Source organism: Trachypithecus francoisi, unplaced genomic scaffold (genome assembly GCF_009764315.1).
Source record: "Trachypithecus francoisi isolate TF-2019V2 unplaced genomic scaffold, Tfra_2.0 Lachesis_group20, whole genome shotgun sequence".
NCBI lineage: Eukaryota > Metazoa > Chordata > Mammalia > Primates > Cercopithecidae > Trachypithecus > Trachypithecus francoisi.
This window is the reverse complement of record NW_022681466.1, coordinates 71138453-71151559: the sequence shown is the minus strand read 5'-3', so window position 1 is coordinate 71151559 and position 13107 is coordinate 71138453. Positions and strand designations below refer to the sequence as shown.

General features: G+C 52.7%; 1 protein-coding gene across 6 annotated transcripts in view; it reads right to left on the bottom strand.

The window, feature by feature from the left end:
• ABR (ABR activator of RhoGEF and GTPase) overlaps positions 1-12637 on the bottom strand; it is a 235711-nt gene extending 223074 nt beyond the window's left edge. The window contains exons 1-2 of one of the 6 annotated variants that reach the window (XM_033185210.1): positions 11568-12637; positions 10170-11031 (exon numbers count right to left, since the gene is read on the bottom strand). In XM_033185210.1, the coding sequence (XP_033041101.1) occupies positions 10898-11031; positions 11568-12402 (969 nt within the window). In that variant the 5' untranslated portion in view covers positions 12403-12637 and the 3' untranslated portion in view covers positions 10170-10897. Of the gene's footprint in view, positions 1-10169; positions 11032-11567 lie in introns of those variants that run through there. The other 5 variants (XM_033185202.1, XM_033185199.1, XM_033185200.1 and 2 more) reach the window with 5 other exon arrangements.
• Positions 12638-13107: the final 470 nt, after the last annotated feature.

The following is a 13107-nucleotide window of genomic DNA, read 5'->3' as shown; positions in this document are numbered from 1 at the left end:
CACTTGCCTTGGCCTCCCAAAGTGCTGGGATCACAGACATGAGCCACTGAGCCTGACCAACATAAATCATCTCTTAATAAAAGTTAATTAATTTTTGGCCAGGCACGGTGGCTCACATCTGTAATCCCAGCCCTTTGGGAAGCTGAGGCGGGTGGATCACCTGAGGTCAGGAGTTCGAGAGCAGCCTGGCCAACATGGCAAAACCCCATCTCTACTAAAAATACAAAATTAGCCAGGCATGGTGGTGCATGCCTGTCGTCCCAGCTACTTGGGAGGCTGAGGCAGGAGAATCGCTTGAACCCGGGAGGCGGAGGTTACAGTGAGCCGAGATTGCCCTACGGCACTCCAGTCTGGGCGACAGAGCGAGACTTCGTCCCCAGAAAAATAAAATAATTATTTTTTAAAACCAGGGAAAGAACAATCCCACCACTTAGCACTAAGAGACCTTGGGTTGCTGGTGAACCAGTCAGAGCCTCAGTCTCCCCATCTGCACAATGAGAATAGTGGCGCTTACTTTAGGAGGCTGTTCTGAAAACTAAATGCGACAGTGTAGGTAAAGCGCTGAACATGGTGCCTTGCAGAGAGTAGATGCTAAAGATACTCTAGTTCCTTCCCACCTCTGTCTCTATAAAAATTTTAAAGTAATCATTTTCCTCAGCAGTTGAAAAATGCTCTCAAAAAAAAAAAAAAAAAAAAAAAAAGGGAGGCCAGTCGCGGTGGCTCAAGCTTGTAATCCCAGCACTTTGGGAGGCTGAGGAGGGCGGATCATGAGGTCCGGAGATCGAGACCATCCTGGCTAACACAGTGAAACCCCGTCTCTACTAAAAATACAAAAAAATTAGCCAGATGTGTTGGGCGCCTGTAGTCCCAGCTACTCAGGAGGCTGAGGCAGGAGAATGGCGTGACCCCAGGAGGCAGAGGTTGCAGTGAGCGGAGATTGTGCCACTGCACTCCAGCCTCGGCGACAGAGCCGACAGAGCCTCTCGTCTCAAAAAAAAAAAAAAGCAACGTGAGGTCCAGGCAACCTGCCCTCAGACAGTGTTATCTCAGGCCAACTGTAGTGAGCATCAAATGGGAAGACAGGAGCAGGATCGCTGCGGAAAGACTGCAGATTTACTCTGCAGCTACGCAGTGCCGAAATAACAGGAGAGACTCACGTGGTATAGATACAGCTACACAGAGCGGTGGTACAAAGTCAGGTGGTCACAGAGATTTCTGCTTATGATTCTAGTATGGTATACAGAGCCCAGTTTCCAAAACAGCCAAATCTGCCCCAACACCTGGATGCCCCTGTGACTGCAACACAGCCTTGATGTTTGGAGACGATCCACTCTCCACCCTCCTTGCAATGGGTTTCTCAAAACCAGAACAAGCTAAAAACAAACCTTACACAACCAGAATTTTCCAGCACAGTAAACCAAGGCAGGGAGTGCATTTGTTTTCCCTGAGCTTCTCATTCGTGACTATTCTAAAATCAACCAGGAACGTATCAAGTGCCGGCCATGAGCCCAGCCCTGTGAAAGATACTGTTGTGAAAGAGAAAAGGGGTCTAAACGAAGGTCTCTGCTTTCAAGGAGCCAACTAACCACTTAGTCTGAGAGCAACGCTTCACAGTAAACACGCCAAAGGCTAGTGCCTTGTACAGGGCAGTGGGTCTGTTGTTATGTGTTTGCTGGGCCAATAAATTAATAGATGGCATAATAATAAGACAATTGTGCCGTGTGGGGCCCACTCTAAGAACAGCAAGACGGGTTGGAGTCGTTGGAAAAGGCTGTGCCAGAGGCTGCTAGCTGCCTACGCAGTATCAATTCTTCTATTTTTCCTTGTAACAGAGCCCCTATTTTACTTGAGGTGGCCATATGCCCAGATAAAATACTACATTTCCCAGCCTCTCTTATAGCCTGAGGTGGCTAAAGAGATAGAAACAGAAATTGTCAAGAGAGGTTCCCAGGAAAGTGCCTTAAAAGGGAGACCAACAGCCACCACTCACTCTTACGCTGCGTTTTCCATTCTTCTAATTCCTGCCTGAAACGTGAGTGTGACGGCCGGATCTCCAGCAGCTATTTCAGATAAGGAGGCGAGCTTGAGGACAGAGAAGCAGAAAGACTGAAAAACCTGCATTCCTGATGCTCATGGAGTCACCATACTCTCGCCGGGACTGCTGGCTGCTGGAATTCTCTTACATGTGAGATAAATAAGCCTCTATCTTGTTTAAGTTACTTTATTTTTAGTTTTGTCATATACAGCAAACTCCTATCAACCAATCCCAGATTCCACGGAAAATCAGCCCTTAAAGGAAGGGTTGGTTTGGGTGCTGGTTTGGGGAAGTCGAGGAGGGAGGGCACCTCAAATGCCAGAAAGAGCACCGGAAAAGATGCCGGATGGAATGAGCATTGGCGGAAAGCATCTGCGTAGAAAACAGAAACTAGGAAGCCAGATGGTGGCTGTGCAGACGTCAAGACAGACAGGGCTTGACGGGGGAAGAAGCATCAGGAACCCCAGGGGACCTGGAAAGGTTGTCTTTCTCTGAAGATGCAAAATATCTCTGGAGTAGGGACAGGGTTAAGTAAAAAAGCAGAGAAAGAGGCAAACAAAGAGGCTTGGGAAACTTTATTACCTGGAGAGATTCAAATATAAGCAGTGGCCTGGTTTAGCCAACTGAGAATTCCTGGACTTACAACAGCAACAGTAAAGACACCATCTAGGAAGAGGAATGACGACAGCACCATCGAGGATCCCATCTTTTTCTTTTTTTTTGAGACGGAGTCTCGCTCTGTCACCAAGTTGGGGTGCAGTGCCGTGATCTCGGCTCACTGTAACCTCCGCCTCCCAGGTTCAAGTGATTCTCCTGCCTCAGCCTCCCGAGTAGCTGGGATTACAGGCACCTGCCATGGCACCCGGCTAATTTTTTTTTGTATTTTTAGTAGATATGGGGTTTCATCATCTTGGCCAGGGTGGTCTTGAACTCCTGACCTCGTGATCCACCGGCCTCAGCCTCCCAAAGTGCTGGGATTACACGTGTGAGCCACCGTGCCTGGCTGCTAGAGGATCCCATCTTTATGCAGGTGAGATAACATGGGTGAAGTGTATAACACAAGGCTGGGTATAGAAGGGTTAGTAACAGGTAGGCTTCACAACAAGTCTCTGAAATAGTCCTATCATTATCACACCCACCTTTTTTTTTTTTGAGATGGAGTTTCACTCTTGTTGCCCAGGCTGGAGTGCGATGGCACCATCTCGGCTCACTGCAACCTCCGCCTCCCGGGTTCAAGCGATTCTCCTGCCTCAACCTCCTGAGTAGCTGGGATTACAGGCACCCATCAACACGCCTGGCTAATTTTTGTATTTTTAGTAGAGACAAGGTTTCTCCATGTTGGCCAGGCTGGTCTCAAACTCCTGACCTCAGGTGACCCGTCCACCTCGGCCTCCCAAAGTGTTGGGATTACATGCGTGAGCCACCACGCCTGGCCACCTTTTTATTTATTTATTTATTTTTTTGAGACAGATTCTCAGGTTGTCGCCCAGGCTGGAGTGCAGTGGTGCGATCTCAGCTCACTGCAGCCTCCATCTCCAGGTTCAAGCAATTCTCCTGCCTCAGCCTACCAAGCAGCTGGGACTACAGGCGCGTGCTATCACCCCCATCTTATGGGCAAGGAGTCTGAGTCTTAGAGAGGGTCAGTAATCCACCTGACATAAGCCTCACAACCCTGTGAATGAGGTAATAACACTCGCATTTTTCAGATGAGGAAATGTTTGTATTATCATTCCAAAGCCAAGGAAAAGCATGAAGATCATGATTTTAAAACAAAAAGATCCAGAGTCAGCTGGCACGGTGGCTCACGCCTGTAATCCTAACACTTTGGGAGGCTAAGGCGTGCGGATCACCTGACGTCAGGAGTTCAAGACCAGCCTGGCCAACATGGTGAAACCCCCGTCTCTACTAAAACACAAAAATTAGCCAGGCGTGGTGATGGGTGCCTGTAATCCCAGCTACTTGGGATGCTGAAGCAGGAGAAACGCTTGAACCCAGGAGGCAGAGGTTGCGATGAACCGAGATCGTGCCACTGCACTCCAACCTGGGCGACAAGAGTGAAACTCCGCCTCAAAAGAAAAAAAAAAAAGAAAAGATCCAGAGTCCAATACTGAGCCAATTGCTTTGTGAATAGTCTCCTATCCAGAAGAAAAACAGATGGACCACAGGAAAAGTTTCCAGACATGGTTGCATTTACTGCTTGTACAGGAGGAAGGAATTGTTCAGCAAACTCACCCTCCACCCTCTGGGTGGCAGGTAACGCGTTCGTGAGGTGAAGACGGTGGTGGTTTGGGTTGGATGGAGGGAAGTGCTGAGGAGCCCAGCAAACTGTGATGCAATATCAACTCCGGTTACAAAGGAATCAGCAAACCACCAGCTCATGTGTCTCAAATGGCATTTTTTTTTTTTTTTTTTGGAGACAAGGTCTCACTTTGTCACCTAGGGCTGGAGTGCAGTGGCGCAATCGTGGCTCATTGCAACCTCTGCCTCCCGGGTTCAAGCGACTCTCCTGCCTCAGCCTCCCAAGTAGGTGGGACTGCAGGTACATGCCACTCTGCCCGGATAATTTTTGTATTTTTAGTAGAGATGGGGTTTCACCATGTTGGCCAGGCTGGTCTCGAACTCCAGACCTCAGGTGATCCACCCACCTCGGCCTCCCAAAGTGCTGGGATTACAGGCGTGAGCCACCACACCCGGCCTCAAATGACTTCTTAACATCTCTTCACAATAGGGATGAAAAAATGACTCTATCACAGCTAAAGCTGAAAATTCAGTCCTTCAAACGAAGTTCCTCAGACACCCACTGACCACAAGGAATTCTTCCTGGAGCAGCAATCTCATTAGCCATTGATGGGAAGGGCAGAAAACCCACCAGGTTACAGATGAACCAGGTTACAGGTAACATGACTACCTAGTAGGAAATTCATTTCCCATAAAGATTAAAAATAAAAAGTATCAGGGCCAGGTGTGGTGGCTCATGTCTGTAATCTCAGCACTTTTGGAGGCCAAGGAGCGAGGATCGCTTGAGCCTGGGAGTTCTAGATGAGCCTGGGCAACATAGTGAGACTCTGTCTCTACAAAAAAATTAAAAATTAGCCAGGCATGGTGGCATGTGCCTGTAGTTCCAGCTACGTGTGAGGCTGAGATGGGAGGATCGCTTGACCCTAGGAGGTGCAGGCTGCAGTGAGCCGTGTTCATGCCACTGCACTCCAGCCTGGGCAACAGAGTGAGACCCTGTCTTAAAATAAAATAGGCCAGGCGCAGTGGCTCACGCCTGTAATCCCAGCACTTTGCGAGGCCGAGTCAGGCAGATCACCTGAGATCAGGAGTTCAAGACCAGCCTGGACAACATGGCGAAACCCCGTCTCTACTAAAAATACAAAAATTAACTGGGCGTGGTGCCGCATGCCTGTAATCCTAGCTACTCAGGGGGCTGAGGCTGGAGAATTGCTTGAACTCAGGAGGCGGAGGTTGCAGTGAGCCAAGATCTTGCCATTACACACCAGCCTGGGTGACAAGAGCAATATTCCATCTCAAAAAAATAAATAAAATAATATAAAAATTAGCCGGGCTTGGTGGCAGATACCTGTAATCTCAGCTACTCGGAGGACTCCCTCTCAAACAAACAAACAAAAAAACCGCAACAACACACACACACACACACACACACACACATACATAGACACGAATACCCTCCATGGTCACTCTACGCCAGGTGTTCTGCTAAAGTTTTCAATATTCTCTTGCACTTAATCTTCATAACTATCTTGAGCGGTAAGTACTAATATTTGAGGCGGTACAGCTTGGTGTTCGAAAGCACAGACTTGGAAGCCAGACTGCCTGGGTTCAAATCCTAAGTGCTACTTATAAGCTGGGTGACCGTGGGCAGGGTTATTTAAGTTCTCCAGGCCTCGTGATTCTCATGTAAAATGGAAATAACAGTACCTGTATTAGTCTGTTTTCACACTGCTGTAAAGAACTACCCGAGACTGCGTAATTTATAAAGGAAAGAGGTTTAATGGACTCACAGCTCCACATGGCTGGGGAGGCCTCAGGAAACTTACAATCACGGCAGAAGGCAAAGGAAAAGCAACCACCTTGTTCACAAGGCAGCAGGAGAGCGAGCCCGCGGGGAACTTCCAAACGCTTTACAACCACCACATCTCATGAGAACTCCCTGGCATCAGGACAACAGCCTGGGGGAAACTGTCCCCATGATCCAGGGCCTCTCACCAGGTCCCTCCCTCAACACGTGGGAATGACAATTCGAGATGAGATTTGGGTGAGGACACAGAGCCAAACCCTTTCGTTGCCTATCTCATGAAGGTGCTCTGTGGAATCAATGAATTAAAGCATATAAAGTGCTCAGAACAGGAGCTGGCAAAAGTAAGCCCTCAGGGTTCGCCATGTTTATTATTCCCATCTGACAGACAGAGACAGAGGCTTGGAATGGTCAGTGGCTGGCCGGTGGTCTCACACCTGGGGAGAGGCAGGCCTGACTTCACAGCATGCACCACCCAACACAGCTGATCCCAGCTCTGTCCGTCCCCCCACTCCTCACCACACCAACACGGCCTGGTCTTTGTCTTTTCTGGACCAAGCAAGGCTGCAAGGTGCAAAAAGGAAGATACTAAAAGAATTGGCAGACTAACTTATTTACACTCTGATGTTGCCATCGTGCGTGGACAAAAACGCTGAAATGTGTTTTGGCTTAGGAATCTGCCCCTCATCTAAAAGGAAATGGCCCTTTTCAAAGGAGGCCCTTTTCACCTGCTTCTGGGCCTCTGTAGGTGAGGCCTCACGTGTTCTCTCTCTGAAACCCGAGACTAAGGCAAAGCCTGGATTGCCCAGTAAAACCTGACCTTAAGGACCTCTGAATGCAGATAATGAGTGTAATTGCTGGTGGAGGCCAATCCAGCAAAAAGAGAGTCATGAGCCAGATGACCTCTGCCTTGAGTCCTGCCCTGCGCCTGAAAGGTTCTAGAAAGAGTCAGAGCCTTACTGGGAGAGGGAAACATGCATCTTATTCATTTGTATTTTTTAGAGGCAGGGACTCGCTCTGTCGCCCAGGCTGGAGTGCGGCGGCACAATCATAGCTCACTGAAGCCTCGACCTCCTGGGTTCAAGTGATCCTCCCACTTCAGCCTCCTGAGTAGCTGGGACTATAGGTGCACACCACCACATCTGACTGATTTTCTTTTTTCTTAGAAATGGGGTCTCGCCGGGCGCGGTGGCTCATGCCTATAATCCCAGCACTTCGGGAGGCCGAGACGGGCAGATCACGAGGTCAGGAGATCGAGACCATCCTGGCTAACACAGTGAAACCCCGTCTCTACTCAAAATACAAAAAATTAGCCAGGCGTAGTGGCGGGCGCCTGTAGTCCCAGCTACTCAGGAGGCTGAGGCAGGAGAATGGCGTGAACCCAGGAGGCAGAGCTTGCAGTGAGCCAAGATCGCGCCACTGCACTCCAGCCTGGGAGACAGAGCGAGACTCCGTCTCAAAAAAAAAAAAAAAGAAATGGGGTCTCACCGTATTGCCCAGGCTGGTCTCAAATTCCCAGCCTCAAGCAGTCCTCCACCTCAGCCTCCCAAAGTGCTGGAATTACAGGTGTGAGCCATTGTACCCAGCCACGTGCATCACGGAAAACCAAACCGTCTGTGATCCAGAATGACCGGGGAGTGGGAAGCTCTGAGGAAGCAACTCAGCCGGGCACCATGGCTCAGGCCTGTGATCCCAGCACTTTGGGAGGCTGAGGCAGGCGGATCACCTGAGGTCAGGAGTTCAAGACCAGCCTGGCCAATATGGTAAACCCCCATCTCATCTAAAAATACAAAGATTAGCTGGGCGTGGTGGCACATTCTTGTCATCCCAGCTACTCAGGAGGCTGAGGCGGGAGAATCACTTGAACCCAGGAGGAGGCGGAGGTTGCAGTGAGCTGAGATGGCGCCACTGCCCTCCAGTCTGGGTGGCAGAGCGGGACTCTGTCTAAAAAAAGAAAAAAAAAGAAAAAAGAAACAATTCAAAGAAAAATGTCCTGTAGTAGTGGTTAATTAACACTTATGGGTGCTTACTATGTGCCAGGACCTGTCCAAAATCCTTTAGAAATATCCCATTTATTTATTGTGGCAACAGTAGGAGAGAAGAGGTGCTTGTTAGCCTCACTTTACAGATGAGGAGACTCAGGCTCACAAAAGTCAAGTAACTTCTCCCAATGTCACAAAGGCAGTCTAGCTTCAGAAACAGTTTTAATCTGTGTTCTCAAACCTTTATGTTCATCTCACAACAAGAAATACATTCTACACCAGCTCCCAGTGTACCCACACACATCCGCATATAATCGAAACGGAGTCCAAAAACAGAATAATACTCGCCGTAGCCAATGCACTCATCCTTAGAGATGAAAACCCCTGCCCGCCTGGAGCCTGCGTTTGACTGGAGGGAGACAGTGAATAAGATCCACATGCAAAGTTGTGGCATCCACGGTGGTAATTTCAGGAATGCTGTAGAGAAAAATGATGCAGCAAAGGACAAGGGTGGCCAAAGAAGACCTCCCGGGTGCTTCTGTTGCCGACTGCACTAATTTCAGTAAGCTGTTACCCACAGTGTGAAAACCCCTTCCCTTAATCGGTCCACTCTAGTGCCTCCCTATATGCTTAAAGGCTGTTTCTCCTAGATTGTGTGCGTGTGCACACATGTATGTGGCAGTGTGCACATGTGCAGGTGTGTGTGTGCGTGCATGGGGCAGTGTGACGTATATACGTGTGCAGGTGTGTGTCTATATATGTGCATGCAGGTATGTAGCACTGCACATGTACATGTGCAGATGTGTGTGTGCATGCATGTACATATGAAGGTGTGAATGTGTGCATGCATGTGTTAGTGTGCACATGTATATATACATGTGCAGGTGCGTGTATGTGTGTGCATGCATGTCTGTGGCAGTGTACCAAGTGTACACGTGTGCAGGTGTATGTGTGGGCATGCATGCATGTGGCAGTGTACCAAGTGTATACGTGTGCAGGTGTATGTGTGTGCATGCACATTTGTGGCAGTGTACCAAGTGTATACGTCTGCAGGTGTATGTGTGCATGCATGTTTGTGGCAGTGTACCAAGTGTATACGTGTGCAGGTGTATGTGTGTGCATGCATGTTTGTGGCAATATAACGTGTATACGTGTGCAGGTGTATGTGTGTGCATGCATGTTTGTGGCAATGTAACATGTGTATACGTGTGCAGGCATGTGTAAGTGCATGTATGTGGCAGTGTACCATGTGTATACACATGCTGCTATGCACGTGTGTGCATGCATGTAACCATGTGCAGGTCCACCCCCACTCACTTCCTCACTGAGGCAGCTTTGCAGACAGAAGCAGAACCTGAATATGTGACTGTGCAGTTTGCCACAGGAGCTTGCCCCGCAGAGGGGGCTGGAATGGGGCCTGAAATCTAGCCCAGGCATCACTAGCCAATGCCATGAGTGCCAGACATGTGCCCGGCTCAGTCTGCAGCCCAGAGGAAGGAGACTCTTGTTATCATTGGTCCACCCAGACGGTGCCGATCCCTAACGTCCATCAAGGTACCCTGTGTGCTAGAGTGTCCTACAGGAGACAGGCGACGACTCACAGAAATAAAAATCACCCCTGGGGAAAATCTAGTGTGCTGGGCACCCGAGGCAGGGTGATGGATGTGGGTCTGAGGGGAGATGGGATTGGAGCCAGCTCTGAAGCAGCTGGGGCCACTTGGGTAGCCTCCACCGGGGGCATTTGGAACTTGGCACTGGGGTGAAATCTTCAGGCCCTTCCCTTAAGTTAAAGAGACATGGCCGGGCGCGGTGGCTCAAGCCTGTAATCCCAGCACTTTGGGACGCCGAGACGGGCAGATCACGAGGTCAGGAGATCGAGACCATCCTGGCAAACACGGTGAAACCCCGTCTCTACTAAAAAATACAAAAAACTAGCCGGGCGAGGTGGCGGGCGCCTGTAGTCCCAGCTGCTCGGGAGGCTGAGGCAGGAAAATGGCGTAAAGCCGGGAGGCGGAGCTTGCAGTGAGCCGAGATCCGGCCACTGTACTCCAGCCTGGGCAGCAGAGCGAGACTCCGTCTCAGAAAAAAAAAAAAGTTAAAGGGACATATAAAAATGTTATCAGCATGGGCGGCAAGAGCACTGCCTATGGGAAACACAGCCAATCTTTGCTAATGAATAAGTGTAATTGATCAAAACAGATGACTTGATGGATCTTCCAAATGTGCTTTTAGCAAAGTGGACAGTTTTTCATTCAAACGCAAACTCACCCAGATAAAATCTAATAATGGAGATTTTGGAACAATCCCAGCATCAATGATTTTTTTTCCTCTTTCACTGAGCAGGAAAGCATCTCAAATTTCTGGATGCAGCTTGACCCAACCAGACACCACCAGTGTCCTGCTTTCCGCGTGGCTAAGGAGACCCTCACAGTCCGCAGACACAGCAAGGGGCTCACACGCCACTCCCATCCCTACCTGACCTCTCCTCCTTAGCCGCATTCCCACTCCCTGACCTAGAACAGCTTGGTTGACCCTCAATTCCAGGCAATCATTTATTCAGCCATTATTCATTGAGCTTTGACTGCGGCAAGGCAACGCGCGTACCACCAGAAGGAGGTTCAACGATGACTAAGACCAGGCCCTGTCCTCAGAAAAGAGAGCAGATGTGAGGGGAGAGAGAGGACAAGAGACGGGGTGAAGGTCTCAGCTCACCCCAACGAGCACTTAATCTTTCTGAGCTTCAGTTTCCTCTTTTTATCAAATGAAGACGCTGGACTAGACATGATCTCCAGGCACCAGGCCAGCTGGAAAACCAGATGGGCCTAAGCCTTTCCCTCCCTCTCATGCTCCTAGCCTCCTAGAAAGCCAAGAGGCCGAGTGCAGCCTTCTAAGAAGAAAATGAGGCTGCAAAGGCGGCTGGTGAGGGCCATGGACCTTCCCTGAAGTTTCCACGTGGCCCCAACACACAAAGCAGCCTGGAGAAGAGGAGTCTAAGTTCAGAAAATCGAGTGGAACGTTTGGCCTTCCACGGCTAGGAAAGCGGAGCTCAGAAGGACCGGGAATTTCCGGGAAATGGGAAGCTCCTGGAGTGTGTGCAGAGAGGGGTGACAGAAGGGTGACAGAGGGGTGACAGCATCGGGTGGTGCGAAGGAATCTGGCGGGGGTCTGGCTGGAGGGATGGGGGGTGAGGGATGTCATGGCCAGAGCTGAAAGGCTGAGGCCTGGGCGCAGGCTCCTCCCGCGGGCCGGCCACACTCCCCATTCCAACAGCCCTGCCGCCGCCACAGGCTCATTTTCATAGAGTCGCCCGAGCTTAACGTCGCTTTGCACGTTTTTTCTAAGTTCCACAAGTGGCTTTGGGGTAGACAGGCGCAGCTCATCCTCCTTCCCGCCCGCTCCCCAGCCCCGAACTTGAGGTTAAACAGGGCCACGGAGTCGCCCAGGGAGGGGCCCCAGCAGCCCGGGGTGGGGCGCGCGGCGGGGTCTAACGGGGTCTGAGGGGGTCGCCCACCTGCGGAGAAGCCGTCCTCGCGGTCGGAGCTGTGCCGGCTGCCGTCGCTGTCTCTCTCCGGCGAGCTGTGACCGGGCGCGTCTCGCTCCGGCACCCGCAGGAACCTCTGGCGCCTCCACGGGGGGCGGTGCTCGCGCCTGAGGGGCTCCTCCGCGGCGAGGGGCGAGCCCGGGCGGACCTTGGCCTCGGCCTCCCGCTGATCCAGGTCGCGGGTCCCCCGCTGCGGCCGCCGCCCCCCGGGGATCAGGTGCGTCCGGCGGTGGGGGCTGCACGCGCGCCCCGGCCTCTCCGCCTCCTCGTGGGTCCCGAACCGGCAAGGGGCCGCCAGCCAGGGACCGAGGACGAACTTCTCGTTGAAATCCACCATCTCGAAGTCGTGGTCGCTGCCGTCGCCCCCCTCGTGCGTGCCGGGAGCCGCGTGGGGGTCCCCGAGGGGCGCGTCGTCCTCCCGGGCCCGGAACCGCAGCTGCGGCTGCAGGAGCTGCTGGTGGACGGCGTCGGCCCAGCTCCTTCCCCCGCCCGCTTCTCCGGCCGCCCCGGGCCAGGCGGGCAGGTCCGCGCGGGGAGACTCAGCCTCGGGGTCGGCGCGCTCGGGGTCCCCGCGGGGAGGCTCAGCCTCGGGGTCGGGGCGCTCGGCGTCCCCGGCCAGCGCGGCCTGCAGGAGGGAGGCTTTGAGCTGCTCCTCCGCCAGCACCTGTTGCAGCCGCTCCAGGTTGAGTCTGCAGCGCTCCAGCTCCCGCTCGGCGTCGCGCACCGACTCCAGCCTCGGGACCGGCACCTCCGCCCCGGGGAACTCGGCCCGCCAGCGCCGCTCGAACGCGCGGGGGTCCCACATGCCCCGAGCTCCGCCCGCGCCGACCCTTCCCCGCGGCCCGGAACAGACCAGAGGAAAAACCAAGTTTCCCCTTCCGCCCTCGCGCCTTTTCCCCTTCTTCTTCCTCTTCTTCTCCTGCTAGGTTTCGCCTCCCTGACGTCAGCGGCTCCTCGTGGCGGGGGCGGGCGCCTGGGGGATGAGAACCCGCCCCCGGCATCCCACAGCCAGCTGGGGCCGCGGAGCCGCCGGGGGAGGGCGGGAGCTGCGGGGCCTGGAGTCGAGCGTTCCCGCCGCGCGCTCCCGGCCCCGGACCCCGCCCGCCCCGCTCCCCTGGCGGCCCCGCTCCCTGCACCCGAGCGCGGGGCCCCGGACACCTTCCTGCCGGGTCGCGGGAAGACGTGGGGGCTGAAGGCGGTGTGGCTGGTGTCGCTGCGGACCCGCGGGGTCGCCCCGCGCGAGGACTGATTGATTGATTGATTGACTGATTGATATTGATTTTCCTTTTTTGAGGCCAGGTCTCGCTCTGTCGCCCAGGCTGGAGCACAGTGGCGAGATCATGCCTTAAACTAACTTGACGAAGGACACGGAGCAGTTTAATCCAAATCCCGGGGTAACGCTTTGGGGTTTTGTTGGCCCCTGTAAGCTTCCTTTTCCAGGGAAAAACACTCAAAAGACGACGGCGCCAAGCGGCTCTGCGGGAGGCGCCCGGACCTCAAAGCTGGACTC